The sequence below is a fragment of the Neovison vison genome, chromosome 13 (assembly GCF_020171115.1).
Source record: "Neovison vison isolate M4711 chromosome 13, ASM_NN_V1, whole genome shotgun sequence".
Lineage (NCBI taxonomy): Eukaryota > Metazoa > Chordata > Mammalia > Carnivora > Mustelidae > Neogale > Neogale vison.
Window position 1 is genome coordinate 104416758 of NC_058103.1, and position 22899 is coordinate 104439656.

The following is a 22899-nucleotide window of genomic DNA, read 5'->3' on the forward strand; positions in this document are numbered from 1 at the left end:
TGTTGTCTGATTGTGGCTCAGACTTCCACTACATTTTGAACAAAATTGATGAGGGTGGACATCCTTGTCTTTTTCCTGACCCTACGGGGAAGTCTTTTATTTTTTCCCCATTGAGGATGATATTAGCTGTGGGTTTTTCATAAATGGTCTTCATTTTGTTGAGGTATGTTTCCTCTAAACTTGTTTTTTTGAGGGTTTTTATCATGAATGGATATTGTATTTTATCACATGCTTTTTCTGCATCTATTGAAAGGATCATGTGGTTGTTACCCTTTCTTTATTGATGTGATGTATCATGTTGATTGATTTGCAATTACCAAACCACCCTTGCAGCCCAGGAATAAATCTCACTTGATTACAGGGAATTTTTGTAATGTATTGCTGTTTTTGGTTTGCTAATATTTTGTTGAGGATTTTTGCATCAGTGTTCTTCAGAGATACTGACCTGTAGTTGTCCTCTTTTGTGGTGTCTTTATCTGGTTTTGGTATCAGGGTAATGCTGGACTCATAGAATGGATTTTGAAGCTTTCCTTCCTTTTCTATTTTATGTTTGTTTTATTTTGTTTTTTGAGTAATTTGAGAAGTATAGGTATTACTTTCTTTAAATGTTTGGTAGCATTCGCTTGTGAAACCATCTGGTCTTAGACTTGGGTTTGTTGGGAGTTTTTTGATTATTGATTCAATTTCTTTGCTAATTATGGGTGTGTTTAGATTTTCTGTTTCTTCCTGTTTCAGTTTTGGTAGTTTTGGTTTCTAGGAATTTATCCATTCCTTCTAGATTGTCCAATTTATTGACATAGTTTTTCATAATATTCTTTTTTTTAAAAAGATTTTATTATTTGAGAGAGAGTTGGGACAGAGGGACAATGAGCGCAGAGCCTGATTTGGGGCTCCATGCCAGGACCCTGAGATCATGGACCTGAGACCAAGTTGGATGCTTAACTGACTGAGCCACCAAGGCATCCCTCATAATATTCTTCTACAATTGTTCATATGTCTGTGACATTGATTGTTACTTCTCCTTTCTCATTTGTGATTTTATTTATTTGAGTCCTTTCTCCATTTTTCTTGATGAATCTCACTAGCAGTTTATCAATTTTACTGATTTTTTTTTTTTTTCAAAGAACCAGCTCCTGGTTTCATTGATTTGTTCTGGTTTTTTTTTTTTTTTTTTCTATATCCTTTTCTGGTTTAATCTTTATTATTTCCTTCCTTCTGCTGGTTTTAGGTTTTGTTTGTTTTCCTTTTTCTAGCTCCTTCAGGTGTAAGGGTTAGGTTGTTTGAGACTTTTTTTGCTTTTTAAGGTACATGTATGCTGTTCTACACTTCCCTCTTAGAGCCACTTTTCCTGCATACCAAGGATTTTGAACCATTGCATTTTCATTTTCATTTGCTTCCATGTACATTTTTATTTCTTCTTTAATTTCCTGGCTGATGTATTCATTGTTTACTAGTATGTTATTTAACCTCCATGTATTTGTGGTCTTTCCAGAGTTTTCCTTGTGGTTGACTTTAAGTTTCACAGCATTGTGGTCAAAAAAGATGCATGGTATGACTTTGATCATCTTGAACTTGTTGAGGCTTGTTTTGTGGCCAAATATGTGACCTGTTCTGAAGAATGTTCCATGTGCCTTTGAAAAAAATGTGTATTTTGCTGTTTTAGGGTGGGATATTATGAATATTTGTTAAATCCATCTGGTCCAGTATGTCATTCAAAGCCATTGTTTCCTTGTTGATTTTCTATTTAGGTGATCTGTCCATTGATATAAGTGGGGTGTTAAAGTCCCCTCCTATTATTGTATCATTATCATTTAGTTCCTTTATGTTTGTTATTAATGCCTTATGTATTTAGGTATTCCTGTTAGGTGCACAAATATTTATAATTGTTAGATCTTCTTGTTGGATTGTCCCCTATATTACTATGTAGTCTCCTTCTTTGTCTCTTATTTCAGCCTTTGTTTTAACTTCTGTTTTGTCTGATATAAGTACTGGTATTCTTGCTTTGTTTTGACATCCAAGTGCATGGTAAATGTTTCTTCATCTCCTCTTTTTCATTTTGCAAGTGTCTTTAGGTCTAAAATGAGTCCCTTGTAGGCAGCATATAAATGGATCTCGGTTTTTTTTATCCTTTATTTCTCACTGTGTCTTTTGATTGGAGCATTTAGTTCATTTACAATCAAGGTAATTCTTAACCAGATACGTATTTATTGCCATTTTATCACTTGTTTGTTTTTGTTTTTGTTGTTGTTATTTCTGAAGATTTACTCTGATCCTTTCTTGCCTTTCTTTAATGCTTTGCCGGTTTTCTTTTCTCTGGTGATACATTTGGAGTTCTTTCTCTTTATTCTTAGCATATTTATTAGTGGTTTTTGATTTGTGTTGCCATTAGGTTTGTATTTAACCTCTTCTGGATATAGCAGTCTATATTAAGTTCATGGTCATTTAAGTTTGAACCCATTCTTCATTCTTCTCCTTCCCATGTAAAATATGGTGTCCTATTTTATGTACTTTTGTTTTGTAAGCTCCTTGACTGATTTTTTACAGAAATACTCATTTTTAACACTTTGTGTTTCCTACCTTTATACTGTCATTTTTGGTCTTTCATTTCCACTCAGAGAATCCTTTTTAATATTTCTTGCAGGGCTAGTTTAGTGATCATGAACTCCTTTATTCTTTGTTGGCCTGGGAAACTCTTTATTTTCCTTCTATTCTGAATGGTAGTCTTGCTGGATAGAGCATTCCGGGCTATAGGTTTTCCCCATTCAGCACATTGAAGATATCATGTCACTCCTTTCTGGCTTGGAAAGTTTCTGCTGAAAAATCTGCAGGTTTCCTTTGTATGTAACTATCTTCTTTGGTCTTGCTGCTTTTAATAGTCTTTCTTATTCACTATATTTTGCCATTTTAATTATAATATGTCTTGGTGTAGATCTGCTTTTTGTTGATTTTGTTGAGGATCCTCTGTTCCTCCTGGGTCTGTGAATCTGTTTCCGTCCCCCAGAGTAGGGAAGTTTTCAGCTATTATTCCTTCAGATAAATTCTCTGCCCTTTTTTCTCTTTTCCTGGGATCCCTATAATGTGAATGTTATTATGTTTGATGGAGTCACTGAGTTCTCTCAGTCTGTTCTCATTTGCATAATTCTTTTTTTTTTTCTCTGTTGTTCAGTTTGATCACTTTCCATTACTCTGTTTTCTAGGTCCAGCCTGCTGTTCATTCTGTCAAGCTTATTTCTCATTTTGTTATTTGAGCCTTTGATCTCTGCTATATTACCCTTCGTCTCTGTGTTGATAGTCTCACTGATATTGTCCACTCTTCTCTCATGTCCACTGAGTATCCTTATGCTCATTGCTTTAAATTCTCTATCAGGCATATTACTTTTATCTGTTTTCTTTAGATCTCTGGCTATGACCTTTTCCTATTCTTGCATTTGGGATGAATTATTCTGTCTTCTCATTTTATCTGTCTCTATGCCTGTTTCTGCTTGTTAGGAATGTCAATTATATCTCCTATTCTTGAGGGTAATGGCTTTATGAAGAAGAGGTCCTGTAATGCTCTGCATTATAGTGTCCTCTGTTTCCCAGGGCCTGGTGCTTCCAAGAGTATCTCCAAATGTGTGCACTCTGCTGTTGTGTCCTGGCCACTTTGTACTACAGGCCAGTTGTCTGCCGAGGCTCTCTTTGCCTGTTGTGGGCAATGTTTGGTCCTTCGAGTGATTGTGGCATATTTTAACTAGGTGTGCTCTGATCTGCTTGGTTTTTGTTTTTGTTTTTGTTTTTTAAGATTCTATTTATTCATTTGAGGGAGAGTGAGAGAGAGTATGAGGGAGGAGAAGGTCAGAGGGAGAAGCAGACTTACCAGAGCTGGGAGCCCAATGCGGGACTTGATCCCAGGAATCCGGGAACATGACCTGAGCTGAAGGCAGTGGCTTAACCAACTGAGCCACCCGGGCACCCTCTGATCTGCTTGTTAAATGATACCTGTCATCACCACCACTAAAACCAGGGCCCCGCAAAACTCCCAGGTCAGGAGACATGGTGTGAACAAATGTTTGCATCTGTCTTCTGGGGCAAGGGACCTACTGTGCTGGGTCTGAAGCAAGTGTTACTGGGAAGGCCAGTTCCACCAATATGTGGGGTGTGTGGAGGGAGGGAGCTGGGCTTGCTGTAAGCAAGTTAGGTAGCAAGTATTGATGCTGCATTGGGTTCCCACAGGTGACACTGTGCTTATGCTGAGTGGCATGGGAAATGGTATCAGGCAATTCTTTTGTTCCCCTAGGGGTGTCTCTGGGGTGTGCTCTGAAATGAGCAACTAACTTCCCCACTGTGTACCGCAGCTATTCCCATGCTGTATGTCCCTGGGCTTTTTGCCATGCCTTCTCTCCAAGATCAGCCCAGTGCCCTTGAGACTCTTCCATCCACTCCCATCGATCTTTAAAGCTCTGGGCTTTAAGCTGCACTAGTTGCAAAACTCGGGAAATTTGGCCCCTTGCTCTTTCCAAGTCAGTTGCTATGGGGATTCTTATTCCTATGTGGTCCCCTCTGTGCTAGTCTATCTCACTCTTCTCTGCCATCACCCCTTCTTTCCAGCACAACAAACATGATCTCTTTCTCTTCCAAGCTGCATCTCCACACTTCCTACCTTCTTTTGTGGCCTCTTCTCTACTTTTACATGTGGAGTTTGTTCTGCCAGTCTTCAGGTCAATTTTGGGTGTATTTATGATGATCTGATAGTTACCTACTTGTATTTGTGGGATGAGGCAAGCCTAGGGTCCTCCTACTTCGCTACCATCTTCTCTTGCCCCCTGTCCAATGAAAGTGTACTTCATTATTTTAAACACATTTTCTTCTTCTTCTTCTTTTTTTTTTTTTAGATTTTATTTATTTATTTTGACAGAGAGAGATCACAAGTAGGCAGAGAGGCAGGCAGAGAGAGGAAGAAGCAGGCTCCCCGCTGAGCAGAGAGCCGGACGTGGGGCCTGATCCCAAAATGCTGAGACCATGACCCGAGCCAAAGGCAGAGGCTTTAACCCACTGAGCCACCCAGGCGCCCCAAACACATTTTCTATTTATATTCTTTGCCAGTCATTTTTGTCGGTCTATGATAAACTTTCACATATGCAGTATATAAAGTCTTTCACTATTGTAATTGTTGTAACTATCGATCCCTAGTCATTTGCTTTTTTTATTATGTTAGTCGTTTGCTTTTCAATTTTGTTTACAGCGAGATTTCTTTCTTCATCTCCTATTTTCTCTCTGCTTTTTAGATGTATCAAAGTCTGTGTATTTGTAGTTAAAGATGTTGATCTTTCTCTATATGAATTTTATTTTATTGTTTGTGCTTAGAAGTCATTTCCCTCCTAGGAATCACAAAAATACCCACCTATATATTCTTTCTAAATTACTAATCTCTCTTAAATTTGTTTTGGCATGATTACTTTATTTTAATAGGCATGATTACTATTTTATTTTAATAGGCATGATTTGATTTTATTTTAATAGGCATTATTTTAATTTTTTTATTTTAATTTATTTTAATAGGCATGATTACTATTAAATTATTAAAGCAAATCATAAAAGGCTTTTTCAGAGTCAGTAGATACACATACAGATACCAAAACAAAGAATTCAAATGAAAATATATTTGGGAGATATAAAAAAAGGTCTGTGTCTCTTTTAATGAGAAGATTCTACTTTGGCAGAGCTTTAGTTAATGCTTAAATAGCTTCTATGCCATATTTAAATTGCACATTAAACCTTTTTTGTAATTCACTGAGTTGGCTACTAGAAGTGATAATATTTGGAATTCATCTTAACTTCTATTTCTCTGGATATCTTCTCAGTGCTGTCCCTTCGATCCATCACAGTCCATTTTTGGAGCAATCTGCCCTCCTAAACAGCATCTCTTTTCAGGAAGGGTGCCTTTGTGGATCTTTCCAGCCTTCTGATGTCCCTGTTTTCGTTTCCGTGTCTTTAGTTTAGTGCGTCATTCACCAAGTCCCCAAACCTTGGTTTTCCAGTAGTCCTATTTTGAAACATAGTAAATGTAGGTGACCTCAGGTAAGACATCATGAGATCTCTCTTGACTTGGCAAAATCAAATGTATTCAGAGGAAGAGCACTAACCCTTGGTATTTCCTGTTTCAGGAAAAGATGAAGGGCAAGAACAAGCTGGTGCCTCGCCTGCTGGGCATCACCAAGGACTCCGTGATGCGTGTGGATGAGAAGACCAAGGAAGTGCTGCAGGAGTGGCCACTCACCACAGTTAAGCGCTGGGCAGCCTCACCCAAAAGCTTCACCCTGGTACGGACTGGCAATGGGGAGGACCAACACAGCCTTTGGGCATACTGTGGGGTGGGAGAGAGCATACAAGCGCTATGGGTTTCCCTGGCCTTAGAGAGCAGTGTGCAGAGGGACAGATAGTGGACAGATAGTCCACAGAGGGTGGGGACTGGTCCAGTCTAATGTGTTCCTGATGCTGTCCCTAGCGTGCCCTCAAGGGAAACTTGTTAATGCTCAGAGGCTGATCAAAGGATCCCTCTTTGTCTCTAGTTGTTTTAGAAGTTCCTAAGCTTTGTGAAATCTTGCTGAAGTGTGTTTTCCCGGCCTGCCTAGAAACAGCATACTGTACAGAGGAAATGGCATAGACTTTGGGGTACTGTTCAAAACCAGCTCATCATCTCCCATTTCTGAGAGAGTTCTCTCTCCTCTGTGAGCCTTAATGTCATTAGCTTTAACATGGGAATCACAATACCTATTTTGCAGAGGTGCTAAGATCAAACAAGATGATGATAAAATTCTCAGTGTGAAGTATATGGAAAGTGGGGAGAATGTAGCCCTCCCAGGCCTTCAGACCTCTGTATTCCTCCTCCCAACCTTAATAGTTGCTCTTAGCAGATTATAATTGTGTTATTTTCTTAATGATAGCCACATTGACACATGAGAATTAATAGGACTGTTATTTTGTCGGGCATGTTGAGCAATAGGAGAAATGAGTGTTGAAAGTTATCCATCTTCTGGCACTCCTGAAGTGTACTGTTCTCCAGATCTAGGGAATATTTGAAGTATCAGCTTGTGTCTCAATATGGAAGGTCTCAATACGGAATCAGAAAAAAAAAGGTGTAAGGAACAGTTTTTGGAGGGAGTCTTTAGTTATCTAGTTTGATTATTGGTGGATAGACTCTTGCCACTCGGAAGGAATCATCAGGAAATAAACCTTCTTCCCTCCTATAGTCAGTAACTACCTGCATAGCCCTTAAAAAGAGATGCTGATACTTAGAGAACTGCGTCCTCACCTTCCATGGTAGGAAGTTGTGGATAACTTGGAAAAGAGACAAATCAAATCAATTAAAAACATGTTATTTAGAAATACTAGAAGAAACAGTGAAAGGGTTCAAAGTAGTTGCCTTTGGGGGGTGGAAGGGATGGAAAGGAGAGCTAGGAATGGCTAGGGCAGGGACCTGCTGTGTTTGGTTATGTGCCTTTGAGTGCTGTTGGTCTTTGAAAACTACGTCCAGGTCCCATTTTGTTGAAAACAAAAAGTTATTTTAAAGACAAATTAGAAATAGTATGAGTCACAGTAACTAGCTCAAGCACAAGAGAGAATGAATATCAATGATGTTTATTAAAGTTGGATTAAACTTTGTAACATCTTATTTCTTTCTACTCCGAGCTTTAATTTAATTTCAGGTGTTTGGAGATTTCTCCTCTTGTCTTCCCGTTATTGATTTTTAGTTCAATTCTCTTATGGTTGAAGGATATACAGTGCATAATTTCAAGTCTTTGAATTTTAAGATTTGGTTTATATCACAAGATATGGTCATTCTGGGAGAATGTTCAATGAGTACTTGACAAGAGTATTAAAATATCCATTAGACCCTGTTAACTGGTGGTGGTGTTCCAGTCTTCCCTATCCTGACAACGGTTGCAGGTTTTTGTATTTTTCCTTTCAACTTTTACTGCATGTATTTCGAAGCTCTGTTTGGTGCTTACATGCACATTTAAGATCCCTTTGTCATCTTCATGGAGAAATTATTTTACTGTTTAATTCTTTTGTTCCTTATAAATTTGTTTCCTCTGAAGTCTGCTTATTTTAGTATAACCACTCGAGATTTTTTCAAATTAATGTTTGCATGACATAGTTTTCCATCCTTTTACTTTCAACCTACCTATATTATATTTGAGACAAGGTTCTTACAAAGTGGATAAAGTTGGATTGTGCTTTTTTAAAAATCTACTTGTTTAGTCTCTTTTAACTGGCCTATTTAGACCATTTATATTTCAATCTAATTATTGATATATTAAAGCTTAAAGCTATCATTTTATAATATTTTTCTGTTCATCCCCTCCATTTCTTTTTCTCTATTTTTGTTGCCTTCCTTTGGGAGAGGTCTATTTTGGTTTATTTATAATGCTTTTGAGCATATCTCTTTGCTTAGCATTCTTAGTGATCTAGATATTACCATATATGTAAGAATAATTATAACCCACAGGTGTGGGTGTTTACCATTTCAAGAGAGGCATAGAAACTTCACTTCTATTTAGGTCTCTTTACACTCCCCACTTTTTGAAAATAATTATTCAAAGAAATACTTCCGTGTACATTGAACACCGCATGAGATGGTGTTACAACTTTTGCTGCAGTCATAGAATATGATTAAGTAAAACTCAAGAGGTAAAGGATAAGTTTCTACATTTCCTTATTTTTTTCCTTATCTATCCTGCTGTTTTCTTTTTAATGTTCTCAGCCTCTTGTTATCATTTTCTTCGTGTTTGAAGAGCTTCCTTTAGCCATTCTTTAAAGGAAGTTAGATCTGCTAAAAATGATTCTCTCAGCTTTCGATATTTTTTCAGAATGTCCTTATTTCCCCTTCATTCATAAAGGATCATTTCATCAGGTATAGGATTAGACATTGACAGTTCTTTCTTTTAGCACTTGAGCCACTTCTTTCTGGCCTCCATGGTTTCAGATTAGAAATTGTCATTCAAATTGGTATTCACTTGTAGATAGTATGTCACTTTCTAAAGTTCCTGGTGTGGATTTCTCAGGGTTCATTGTATTTGGAATATGCTCAGCTTCTTGAGTTTGTAGGTATATGTCTTTAATTTGGGGATATTTTCAGCCATTATTTCTTTGAATACTTTTTTTTTTGAAAGATGCATTTATTTGAGAAAGAGAGAGATGTGTGAGCATGTGAGCTGATGGGGGGAGGGGCAATGGAGACGAGGAAGGAGAGAATCTCAAACAGACTCTGCACTGAGTGCAGAGCCCAGCGTGGGGCTAGATCTCACAACCCCAAGATCATGGCCTGAGCTGAAATCAAGAGTTGGACACTTAACTGACAGACCACCCAGGTGCTCCTTGAATACTTTTTTTTGGTCCCACATTCTCCCAAGGTGGGATTCTGATGATATGAATGTTACATCTTTTATTATCCCATAGAACCCTGAAGGTCTGGTTTATAGGTCCTTTATTTGTTTTTTGTCTTTTGTTGAGTCTGTGTTCTTTCGACTGTTGGTATTGACTAAATTCTGTTCATCTGTTTTCAAGTCTACATTCTATGCTCTGTCATCTCCACACTACTTTATCATGTAAGTCTTTTAAATTTTAGTTATCGCATTTTTCCGTATTTTAATTTTTATGTGGTTCCTTCTTCTGACTTATTTCTCTGTTGAAACCTACTATTTGTTTTGGGAGAATTTGTAGTTGATGAAACATACTTTATAGTGGCTGCTTTATGAGATAATTCCAATATCTGATTCTTCTCATTATTGGCATCAATTGATTATCTTTTCTTACTCATATCATAGTTGTTTGGCTCTTGATATGAGTAGTGATTTTTTTAAATTGTATCTAGGCATTATGGTTATTAAGTGAGGAGACTCTCGCTCCTACTTAAATATTCTGTTTTATTAGTCATCTTGTTCAGATTTAGTGTGGTGTTCTGGTCTCTTTTTGTGGCCTTTGCTGTAGTGTTCTGGATTGTTTTGACACTGCCCAGTTCTTACTCAAAACTTGATGGCACTGTTTGTAAAGACGCTTCCTAGGCCCACCTGCTATTGCTGGGTGACCGTTTTTGGGATAGGCAGAAGCTACTGGGCCTGTCTGTTATGCCATTGGGTGCAGGTTAGGAGGGTGCAGGCTTCATGTGACCACTGTTGCACAAGGGTAAGACTATCTGCCTCTTTGGGTGGTGGAGCGGGGGCCGGGACGGCCTGGGCTTTCACTGCTCTGCAGCTGCTGCTCTGCCCAGCTTGTGGAGCTGGTCTGGGGCTCCCAGATAGATCTCCATTGGGCTTCTCCTCTCCTGGTCCTTTATCAAAAAAGGACAGGCCTTTGAAATCCTACCTTTTGCAGATTCTGGGTTTCAGGCAGTCACCTGGGAGTAATCGGATATAAAAGAAAACCTAAAAATTCACCAGAATGTGTTTTCTCAAGTCCTGTGCTCCCCAGTCAATCTACCCTTACAGCTTTCAGAGCCCTTTTACTAGATTGTAGGGTATTCAGTAGTGTTTAGAGGGGAAGAGAAGGGAAAAGTGAGTCGATGCCATTTTGTTCCAGGACTAGACCTCTTTACCCTTAAAACTATAGCTACATGATGACTTGATGTAGTTATATTTCTTCTAATGCCATTTTTTCAGGATTTTGGGGAGTACCAGGAAAGCTACTATTCTGTACAAACCACTGAAGGAGAGCAGATATCCCAGCTGATTGCGGGCTACATTGACATTATCCTCAAAAAGGTATTTCAGACTGATGCCAATTGGGAAAGTTGCTTTTTTAAAAACACTCACTTAGATGATGCTGCTACCTGGAAAAAATAAAACAACACAAAACAACCCTAATTTGAAGTACTTGACCCACTAATTTAATCTTAACATTAACATTGCTTGAGTGTGCAGTCTTTTAACCTCAAGATCCCACAAGAATTTCCATTTTAGCTGAAGTTTATATTTATATTCTTACTGCCGAGTAACGAGCAGTAGGGCTTGACTTAGCTAATGAATGAGACCAGCTAACCCCTCAGCATCTTCCTCTCTAGGTAGTTCTATTATGCTTTCCAGCCTCTTTAGAAACCTAGGTTGAGAATCTGAAAATATTCTTCATATTTTTCATGAATTTTTTTTAAAGTAGGCTCAGTGCCCAGACTGACGCCTGTTCTGGGGCCTGAACCCATGACCCCAAGGCCAAGAGCTGAGCTGAGATCAAGAGTCAGGTGTACAACTGACTGAGCCACCCAGGTGTTCCTCATGAATTTTTACCAAGTTACTGAATTTCATGAATTTTTATCAAATTTTTATCAAATTCTCAAATATACTACTATGGTATATATAGTTATATACCATAATGGTATTCAGACAGACTGCCAACAACTTCAAGAAAAAGCCCACTGAAATAACCAAGTTCAACTAGAACATCGGTATCTACGTCTTGATTTTAACTGTGTGAAATTTAGTCAATGCAGTAAAACACAGAAGGCATGTATCTCTATATTGCATTAAACAATGTATTTATTTTTTATTGTTACGTTTGTTTTTCTTCAGCCATCACCTACTCCAATATAAAGAATTGGGGGTAAATCTCAACATTTTTGCTTGTGTAGCTCCTTTTAGAAGGTGTCTTAAAACGTTTTTGCATCAAGACCTGCTGAGTTTCCTTTTTGTTTCGTTTTACCTCAGAAACAAAGTAAGGATAGATTTGGATTAGAGGGGGATGAGGAGTCGACTATGCTGGAAGAGTCTGTTTCTCCAAAAAAGTAAGTATTTTTATTTATTTTTTTTATTTCATGAGTCCTGTTCTGCAGTTGCTCATTTAAATCAACTAACTTGTGTCATTTTCATCAAAGACTGGAGAGTGGGCTTCTGTTTGATTCTGTGACAGTGAAGGAGTTATTGTTTATAGAATGCTCCCTACATGCCACAGGTGCCATGAGGCAGTTGAGGGAAATGGTTAAAACATGGACTCCTGAGCCAGACTTCCTGGGTTCAAATCTCCAGTCACCCTCTTTTTTTTTCTTTTTCTTTCTTTTTTTTTTTCTTGAGAGTAGGGGACAGATTGGGGGGTGGGTTGCAGAGGAAGAGGGAGAGAATCTCAAGCAAGCTCCACATGTAGCATAGAGCCTGATGGCAGAGCTTGATCTCACAACCCTGAGATCATGACCTGAGCTGAAATCAAGAGTCAGATGTTTAACCGACTGAGCCACCCAGGTACCCCTTGGGTCTCTTTTTCAATGTGTGGCCTTGGGGACATTTCACTTTTCCTCTGCCCCTTCATCTGAGCTATAAAATGAGAATAATGATAGTATCACCTTATATACTTTATTTTGATGATTGAATTATTAATAAAGTGCTTGAAACAGTGCCTGGCACATCATAAATATTTACTGTTCTTAACATCTTCATCATCACTTTCAATTCAGAACAGTCTCAACCCCATTTTATATGTAAGGAAACTGAGATGTATTAAAATTAAGTAACATCTAATAGGTATTACTTTGCAGGAATCTGAGCAGCTGCTCCCCCTTATGTTATGTAGAGCATTGTGATAATATGTTTCTTGCATACACTTTACTCCATATGTCTAGCATGCTGTCTCATTTCACCCCGATAACAACCCCTGATGCAAGAGGTAGACCAGATGTTTCTGCCTGTCCATGACTGAGGAAACCAAAGCTCTGAAAGTTACTTCAGATGCACCCATGAGGCAGGGCCATGAGTCAGTTCAGATCTTGTGATGTTTCTTACCGCAAACTGACAGAAAGTTCTAGAAAATTCATATTGAACTTGCTAAGTCATACTAATTGCTTCTCGCACATTTCCATACTCCATCACTTTGTCTTGATTGGCTTCATAATCACCTTGAAGGTGCTTTTCTCTTTGTCCCCTATTTTAGTACACAATTTGGAACCAAACCTGATGATGCAATGCATTTCGTGTACGTGGTACCCTCTTGTAGAGCACCTTAAGTCCTTGGAATTATTAATGACCATTAGCTGGAAATCAGTAAGCTAGTGCTTTCTGGCGGATTGAGTTGTTCCCCTCAGAGGACTCTGCTGCGCTTGTCCTTCCAAGAGCAGCTGAGTAAGTGTCTGAGCCCAGAGCACTGACACTCTTTACTGTCTTTTACCATGGAAGCCCATCACAAGACCTGCCACTTCTCCCTGCATTAGACATTGGCTAAGATCACAGGATGCCCCTGACTTCCCCCTGGGGCCCCCACATCTACCCTTCCTAGTGCCAACCGTGCCACACAGACATTCCTGTTCTTCCACAGATTCCTGCTCTCTAGTATCCTAGCCTGCCTCATGAGCTTTGCCCTGGGCAATAGGGAATAATCTGATGGTTGGAGAACTCTGGGACAGAGGCCTGGTCCCTTAATGCAGCTGCTCACCTAATCTGCCCCTACACACACACACACACACACACTCTCTCTCTCTCTCTCTCCCCCTCCCTCCTACCTCGCCCCCCCACCCCAGACTCTCCCTGGATGGGGTCTGTGCTCTGGGCTGCTGCACAGATAGTCCACCTTCACATGCTCAAAGTCCTTACTACTCATTCTAAGACCATATCGGAAGTAAAAAATGGATTTTTTTTTTTTTTTACTAAATGTCCTAGGAATCTTCCTGGACTTTTAAAAAAATCATCTGGAGGAGGTGCCAAAGTCTATCCTACCATCAAGGCTATCAAGGCTCCAAAGGTGTTTAAGTGCCCTCTGTGGTCAGTGGCCTTGGACCTGGGGGATGAGAGCTAAGCTGTGGGAGATTCTTTTAGTTCCTTTCTGTACTTCTCCTTTCGGTCTAAGGCTAAATGACCGATGTCCCCAATGCCTAGACTAGAACCTGACTCACAGAGATTTTTGTTGAATGAATGCTATTTCATGTGGAATTTACTAATAGATCAATGTATCCAAAATTTTTACATACACCTGGAACATCATTGGTACAGAAATATAACAATGGCGGGGAGGCGCAGATTCTTAAGCAAAGCTAATTGGCTAATACCATGAACCAACTGAGAATGCTTATTTGTATTAATAACTGTAAAAAGATTCATCTCAGGATTCTTCTGAGTACTTCGGTGCTGCCTCACTCACAGTTCCGTCTTTTGAGTTGGCCTCCACAGCATAACGCAGCTAACAGCTGTGATGCCCCTGGTGTCTTATCATGTCGCTGTATGTGAGTGGCCACCCCCCTGTGACCCAACCCCTGATTCCTGCAGGTCCACCATCTTGCAGCAGCAGTTCAATCGGGCCGGGAAGGTGGAGCATGGCTCTGTGGCGCTGCCTGCCGTGATGCGTTCGGGCTCCGGCGGGCCCGAGACCTTCAACATGGGCAGCATGCCATCACCGCAGCAGCAGGTCGTGGTTGGTCAGATGCACCGAGGGCACATGCCCCCGCTGGTGAGCCGTCCCCCACGCTGGCACTGGGCATCCGTAGGCTGCCTGGGATGCGTAAGGAGAGACGCCAGCCTGGGAGAGCTGGCGTGCACTGTCACGTTCTCACCCGTTCCCCTCCGAGCCGTGGCTCTTTGCTGCATGGTCCCAGTACCTGGCTACTCAGCACTCTCTTTAAATGGGGGGTCTTAGTAACTCCCTGTGTGGGATCATGGGTGTCCTCGGGGGCTGGAGGGCAACTGTGACCTCTCCACGTGACTGGCAATACAGAGTATGGAGAGCCCTGCTTCCCTGCCTTAACAGCATCAAGCTGCTATTTAGTCCAGGGTGGCCCTCGGCGGGTCTTAGAAATAGACCGGGTCTTTAGCAATCCACACTCTCCCCTGAGTGGATTGCCGATCTGCCTGCTCAGGAATCAGGCGCTGCCGGGGAAGAACTTTATAAAAGCTGAAAAGCCTGAAAGCTCAGAAGTGATTTGACTCTGAAGAAACGTGTTGACTCCAGGTTGGGGTGCAGTCCTTTCTTACTTAGTAAGCACAGTTCTGGGGTGGAACATGTTTCCTATGCATGAGCTCTTTTGTCCTCACTACTCGGAGTGGAGTAGCTCCCTTGCAAGGAATCTCTGTCAGTCTTCTGGTCAGCTGAGTAGCTGTCCACGCTCTCCTGACCATAACCTCTCTATGGCATACACCCACATTGAGCATTCTAGTCATACAACCTCTGTCCCAGCCCCCTGCTTGAAGTGGGAGGTGCTTGGGGTTGTCGACACACAGCGTGGACCACTCTGTCTTGAGGCCGGAGTTCAGTTTGGCCGTATTTTGTATAGAGGGTGGTGTCAGTCCCAGGAGAGAGGTTATGAACGCCCTGTGGTCATCTGCCTTTGCAGACCTCGGCCCAGCAGGCCCTCATGGGGACCATCAACACAAGCATGCACGCTGTCCAGCAGGCCCAGGACGACCTCAGCGAGCTGGATTCACTGCCACCCCTCGGCCAGGATATGGTAAATACTATTCATGCTTTTCATTTGGATCTCTGCCTGGCACAAAGCGCGGCTTTGCATTGTGTCTGCGTTCAGCTGGGAAAATCTTTATCCAGCCAGGTGAAATGGAAACACATGGGTTTGTTTTGTTTTGTTTTCCCCAATATATGGAGTCCTTATAGTGAAGTGGTACCCCCAGGAAGAGAATCGTGGGCTGCTACTGGGTATTGGCAATACCTCTTAAGGGCCAAGAACTTCAATTCTGGAGTCACATGATCTGGGTTCAAATCCCAGTTCCACTGCTAGCGTCTGTGTGAATCTGGGCAACTTACTCCCTATATGCTTCCATTTTGTCGTGCATGCACGGGGTCCTTAGGAAGACGTGGTAATCCTGTCGTGTGCAGAGTTCTTAGCACGGAGTGAGAGCTCAGTGAGCATTAGCTGTTACCAGTGCTTCTCAAATGTTAGCATGCATCAGTCACCTGGAAGACTCATTTAAACAGATTGCTGGGCTCCGTCCCCTCTTTCCTGACCCAGTAGGTCTGGGGTAGGCCCTGAGATTTTCTGCCTTTGCAACAAGTCCTCAGGTCCTCCGCTGCTGTCTCAGGACCACACTTTGAGAACCACTGCATTACCGTTCAGCTCCTCAGCAGGGCAGGGTAATTAGCTGCCTTTCTGTAGGTGCTGCCATCTGAAATTACCTAGCCCCTTCCTACTCTGACTGTGGCCCACAGGCCAGCAGCATTGCCAATACATAAGATCTCTTGAGAGGTGTGGAATTTTAGGCCTTGCCCCAACCTTCGGAATCAGAATCTGCATTTTCATGGACTTCCAGCTGTTTGGTGTGCACATTAAAGTTGAAGCACTGGCTGGCACTGTCCTTCCCAGACCTGCTTTGCATGTTAGAATTACCTAGGGGAGCTTAAAGAACCAAGCCTGAGGCCCAACTCAAACCAGAAAAATATCCTGTCATGAAGGTTGGAGCCTGCTTGTTTCATCTCTCAAGGTGGCTCTAGTGGACAATCAGGCCTAAAAACCACCCCATGAGGACTGACAGAGCCATCCCAGGCCAGGGCCGAGATGCGGTCTGTCGCCCCATCTTGCCCCACCAGGATAACTGTCCTGCAGGACCTCCCTGAATGCTGTGACTTTCGCTCGCTTGCTTGCCTTCCTGCAGGTGCTGCTGTACTCGGTGTTTTGTATCCCAAGTACCTGAAATCATTACACAGTCTTCGTGGGGGATCTTCACAGTGAAAATACATGAGGCAGACCACCCCCCCATATCCAACACCATTGTGAGACGGCTTTAAAATATTTGGACTTAACAGTCCAGCTTCACCAACTTTTAAAGCATTGGTATACTAAAAAATAGCATTAGTGCTAGACACCTCCTAAATCTCAAAGAATATTACTGGCATGTTTTGGGAAGCAGATCACCATCGTCTGTTGCCGCAGGGTCATCATTATGAATGGAAATGATCACTTAGTGGCTAAGTCCAGAAATGGCGGGAAATAGAGAGTTTGCTATATATAGGTTCCCATGAACATAAAGTATAAGATCTGGAAAGGTTTGTAAAAACCACTGAATTCCTACAGTAGAAGAAATGTAATTCACAGGACCTAGATGTAATATGCCCGAGGTCACGTCACTTGTCAGTGATAGAGCTAGATCTAGAACCGAGGTCTTGACCCATTTCCCGCCACCCCTACCCTGGCCCAGTCCTTCCAGGAAAGATGCCATGTCTACACCACATTCATGTTAACAAAAGACAATCTTTATACCGACAGAGAACACTCGTGAGCTGCAATTCTAATTCTAACCCTGCTCTCTTGTTTTTTACAAGGTAGAAATTAACAACAGTTGTGGTTACTGGTGGGCAGTAATATGATGAGACATTAATTCTCATTTTTTATTAAATTTACCTAAATAAAGCCATGTGGAGCTTTCCATGTGGAAAGCTCAAGAAAAGAACAGTGGAGGCAGCATGGAGGACGTCTGAGCTGTTTGCCATCAGCGAATGAGCCGGGGGCCTGTTAAAGACCTTGCTTAAGATGACCGGAGGGCCTCCCTGGTGCCTGCCCAGGAACAAGAGTACAGACAAAATGCTGGTCTCATTTTATGGCACGACGTCTCTGGTGTCCCAGGCAGTCCCACGTAGTGACTGTGTCGTGCCCTTGTCTGGTTTTGCAGGCGTCGCGGGTGTGGGTTCAGAACAAAGTCGACGAGTCCAAACACGAAATCCACTCTCAGGTGGATGCGATCACAGCTGGAACAGCTTCGGTGGTTAACCTCACTGCTGGTGAGTCTCTGAGGGCTTGGTGCTGTCTTGTGGTTTTGCTTTAGAAACAATCACTGTTCTTTGATTGAAACAACAGATTTTCAGAGGATGAGAGGCTCGTCTATTTTTAGGCGCTCTGAGTGCTGCAGGCACTTCTTCACACTGAGCCGGGAGAAAGGCGGGGAGCATCTCATTCCTTTCCGTCGATATCACGCATCCTTCAACAAGCCCTTACATAGTTCTGCTCACCGTCCACCCGTCTGCGGGACGGGCTGCGAAGTGTACGGGAGCTGGTTTCTCCCTTCTGGGAGCTTACAGTCCGAAATGGATTTGGGAGGGATAGATCCAACACGCGGGACCCCGTCCGTCTTGTCCTACCGTAGTCTCGTGACACCTTTCAAGGTCGGGTGAGACCTTCAAGGTCGGGTGAGAGCCCACAAATATCTCGGCTTCTCTGTGCAGCATTTCAGTGCCTCAGCTGCTGACGGGCACCCAAGAGAAAGAGCCACGGGATGCCCAGACTTCCTTTGGAACTGTCCAGGGGCTCGTGTTCAGTGTTGCAGTGTAGGAGACCTCCGGGCAAAAGGACTCGGGAGGAGCAGCGCCTCGGAGACAGGGAGCCGGGCATCTCCCTGTGTACGTGCGGCTCTGTGTCCGGCTCCCTCAGAGGGATGGCTGAAGCCTGCCCCGCTCTGGGCTCTCCTCACCCTTCACTGCCTTCCTGTGATGGTGGCGGCCCTTCTCTGTCCCAGGTGACCCTGCAGACACCGACTACACAGCAGTGGGATGTGCGATCACCACCATTTCTTCCAACCTGACGGAGATGTCCAAGGGCGTGAAGCTGTTGGCGGCTCTGATGGACGACGAGGTGGGCAGTGGGGAGGACCTGCTCAGAGCTGCGAGGACCCTCGCGGGGGCAGTGTCAGACCTGCTGAAGGCTGTGCAGCCTACTTCTGGAGAGGTGAGCTCTTGGGGCACGTGGTCACTCAGGTTCTGACGAGGCAGGTGGGGCCTTGAGTGCTACAGGGCTCCCGATCCAAAGCTGTCCCTCCCATCCTGGTGGGGCATATAACGAGACCATGGGGTTTGGACTTGGTGAACTGGGTACAGAATCTCTGGTTCAACTTTTCGGGCTGGTTGAGCTGCTAGTAGGAAACCTCCCTGTCCCCTCGCCCCAGGGTACTTGGTTAGATTCAACCTCAGAAACATACACAGTCGGGCGCCTGGGTGGCTCAGTGGGTTAAGCCGCTGCCTTTGGCTCAGGTCATGATCTCAGGGTCCTGGGATCGAGTCCCGCATCGGGCTCTCTGCTCGGCAGGGAGCCTGCTTCCTCCTCTCTCTCTCTGCCTGCCTCTCTGCCTACTTGTAATCTCTCTCTGTCAAATAAATAAATAAAATCTTTAAAAAAAAAAAAAAAAAGAAAGAAACATACACAGTCAATACACATTTGAAGGGGATACAGGATGGTGCCCTAATTTCTGTAAAGTGCATATCACCTGCCTACCAGCTGAGCAGGACTCATTGATTGAACATTTCAAATTGATCCGCCTATGCCTACTTCATGAGACATCAGGCATTTCCTTGCACAAATTTTTTTTTTAAGATTTTATTTATTTATTTGACAGAGAGAAAGAGAACGCAAGTAGGCAGAGAGACAGGCAGAGGGAGAGGGAGAAGCAGGCTCCCTGTTGAGCACAGAGTCCGATGTGGGGCTCAATCCCAGGACCCTGAGATCATGACTTGAGCCGAAGGCAGAAATTTAACCCACTGAGCCACCCAGGTTTGCAAAGATTTTACCGGGATATTTAGGTCTCCTCTCTGGCCAATAGACTCTCATCTAGGTGCAGGAGGAGGCCACTCCCTCAGGATTCCTCTTGCTATCCTGCTATCTGATGGCACTGTGGAGGAAATGCATTTTCTTTCTAACCAGTGTGTGTTTTTCTAGCCTCGACAGACAGTTTTGACTGCTGCTGGAAGCATTGGACAAGCCAGTGGGGATCTTCTGAGACAGATCGGAGAGAACGAGACAGATGAGCGATTCCAAGTAAGATATTTGCAGCCCGTAATGTTGGACAGGTGTCTAAGTGATGGTCCAGACCCAAACAGGGAGAATGTGTGAAAAACCAAATCTTTTTTGGGTTGTCAAGAATAAGATTGAGGTGAATTTTCTTGGGGGCACGCCTTGTTAGTTTTTTTTACATTTTCAATTAAAAAACTCACTTCCTTTCGTATCTTGCATCATTGTTGTAAAGCACTTATTTAGCTGTTCTCACTGGTCATGACATATGCCGGATGTTCATTAAACACAAAAGTGGAGAGAATGAGGCCATGAACTTCCTTGTGTCTTCCATCCAATCTCTGTAATTATCGACTCATGGCCAGTCTTGTTTCCTCTTCTGGGCACAGTTTTTAGCTGCATTGTTCTGGAGTCTGCATAAAAGAGAGGAAACGTGTGCTCCAGTACACTGTGTTCACACAGAGCATGGGCTCTCCTTCGTGGTCAGAGGTGGGTCTGTTGTCTGTATCATATCCAAAAGCAGCATAGTGGGGACTTTTTTCTTTTATTCACCCTTCTTGTTGCATACCAAAGATATGTGCCATTCGTCCTCTCCTGCACAGCCATAGCCCCTGCTTACGGCCTGCATGATGGGCTGTCTGCTCAGGGAGGAGCTCAGCTTCTCTGCCTCCATTCCCAGATGCCACAGACAAGGGGAGCTCCAGGCTACACTGAACTTGTCCACTCTCATCCTTGTGGGCAGCTGCCCTTCTTGCCTCTCTCTTTTTCCTAAGACTGAATTTTAAATAGTATATAACTACATTCTCATTCTTCTTACTGTTGGAACCTAGATTCTCTGCAAGATGCTTTTTCCAAATCTTATGTCACGTTTCCTAGTAGCATTCAGAATAAAAAGACCATTCAGCTTTACTATAGAATTCAAGTTTCTTGCTTCATGAGTGGCAGTTCTGTATGCTGTGTTCTCTGGAACTACCAGACTCCGTCTGCACAAGATGCATGAGTTATGCTAAGACATGGCCGTACCTGTTGTGATACATGGAACTTGCATCTACAGATGCGTTTGTTTCTTCTCTACTTTCCGCACACCTGTGTGCTGTGGCCAGAAGACTCATTCATGTCCTCTTCATGTTCCTGATTGAACATTCATGTCTTGATGGAGGGTGAGCCCTGTAAGGGGGGGTAGCAGTATTCCTGGAAACCATTTCTATGCCGGGATGGCCAGTAGTAATTTCACTCAAAGAGAATTGACACAGACCACATAAATATATCACACAAAATTCCAATGAACTGCGACCCTATCCTGACTTCCCATGAGCTGAATCCTCAAACTGCCCTTGTATTAGCTATTGCTTTTTGTATTAGAGCAGGAAATTCTTTGTAGGCAGGCACCTGCTTAGAAATTGGGTAAATATGACATTCAGCTATTGGTTTACTTGGCTTTATTAACATGAAATGGTCAACTTACTTTCTTCTAAAATGTGATCGCTTTCCCATGGTGTTTGGAACAGTTGAGAAGAAAGTCACGGTTCTTCCTGCAGACATGGCATGCATCTTGGCTTGCTGAAGACTTTTTCTTTTCTTTCTCTCTTTGACAGACAGTTATCATCACATATGAATGCAAACTCTGCTTCCTGTGGTTTGTATTCAGACACGCTAGGAAAGCAGGTTCAGGTTCACGGTATGGTCCCGAAGAGGCTTTCGTGCCGGGAAAAGGCCTGACTTGAATGCTTTCCGTTTCTGTAAGATCTCTGGGCAAAGCTCATTGCAGTAAGGTGATCCCGTACCCTTCGCCAGTTATGAGTAGCCCCTGGCTTACTGACATTGGATTTCTTATGCACTATTTTTCTGATTCTTGAGATCTTATCTCAGAGCTTTTCTTGGGTTCTCAATGTACTGCATGTTCCCAGAGTTAACAAAGATTTATTTTACATGGGCTACATAATCATGGTCTTGTTGAAAGTTTTGACAAAGGCCTTGTCAGCAACTGTGGCTGTCGTATCACATTCTTTTTCTAACTATATTTTTTTTGGACAAAATTAATAGGAGGAACAGGATTTCTTTAATGAGTCTAACAAAGGCCTTTAGAACAATCGTGAGTCTACATGACCAGATCTTGGTCCCTCTGTGAAAAGACGAATTCATATCAAGTGAAAGAGGACTGTGACCCACTTTGGAAAGATATTTTTTAAATTATTATTTTTAAATTATTCAAATAATTTTTTAAATTATAAATAATTTTTAAATTATTATTAAATATATTTTTTTAATTTTGTAAATAACTTGTGACGTTCACATTGAGTGTTCGCTGAGCATCAAGATAGGTGTTCAAGAACCGTAACTTCACAGGACGTGTTGGGAGCAGTTTCTAAAAGTTACGTGGCTGATAAGTGCCAATCAGATCTTAAAAGCATCTTCAACTTTTGGAAGCTCAGGCTTTACTTTTTTCTTGGACATCTAATAAACATTGGAGACCTAAAAGAAAGACTGGACTACACTGTTGCTTTAAGAGTGCTTGGGTTTTATCCATTTTTAAATCAGTTTATGTCAATCGGTAGGTTTATGGGTTTCTGATCTGCCTAGATAGCATGTAGTTTGTGCTCTGTGTAACATTGTGCAGGCTGAACCCTCTCTCTCCAACATATCTCCTCATAAAATATCTCCTTGTAAAGACTCTGTGCGTGCCCTTTGCATTCAGAATCAAAAGTGCTTTTCATTATCTGATGAATTAATAAAGACTTCTGACCACATTTCCTCAGGGAGAAGGCCTTGACATGTTTGTTCAAAATAAAAATGCCTCATATGTTTGGGATGTGTTCAGGAAGGCATTTCCAAACCAAATAAACTACCTTCAGTATTAAAAGCAAAGAAGCAAATTAAATGTTAACAGTGGTTATTCTTCAGGTCACCCAGGCGGGTGACAAATCTGGTGGGCTGAATCAAAGGATTCTCCATCGTGCAGACAGAACGCCTTTTTGTTGAGTCAAAGTATAAACTGATCTCTAAAGCCTCAAAGCTCCTTGCATCTTCAGTGAGCTTGTAGCTCGTAGCTCGTTTATTTATGCAGATTCCCTTTCCACTTCTCGTAATAACTTAATCCCTATCCAGAAGACTACAGAACACTGAGAAGAACTTCCGTTCAGAGCACTCCTTGACTCTTGAGCCGTAGGTATTGTCTGTGCATGTCCAACATTGCCCTCTGGAGGCAGAGATGTGCCTGAATTGCTGATGGTACCTTG

General features: G+C 42.4%; 1 protein-coding gene across 4 annotated transcripts in view; it reads left to right on the plus strand.

Moving 5' to 3' along the window:
• TLN2 (talin 2) overlaps positions 1-22899 on the plus strand; it is a 428022-nt gene that overhangs the window by 263418 nt on the left and 141705 nt on the right. For all 4 annotated transcript variants that reach the window (XM_044230578.1, XM_044230582.1, XM_044230581.1 and 1 more), the window contains 8 exons: positions 6144-6299; positions 10638-10739; positions 11676-11752; positions 14214-14394; positions 15275-15388; positions 17559-17667; positions 18399-18607; positions 19592-19690. In XM_044230578.1, the coding sequence (XP_044086513.1) occupies positions 6144-6299; positions 10638-10739; positions 11676-11752; positions 14214-14394; positions 15275-15388; positions 17559-17667; positions 18399-18607; positions 19592-19690 (1047 nt within the window). The remainder of the gene's footprint in view (positions 1-6143; positions 6300-10637; positions 10740-11675; positions 11753-14213; positions 14395-15274; positions 15389-17558; positions 17668-18398; positions 18608-19591; positions 19691-22899) is intronic.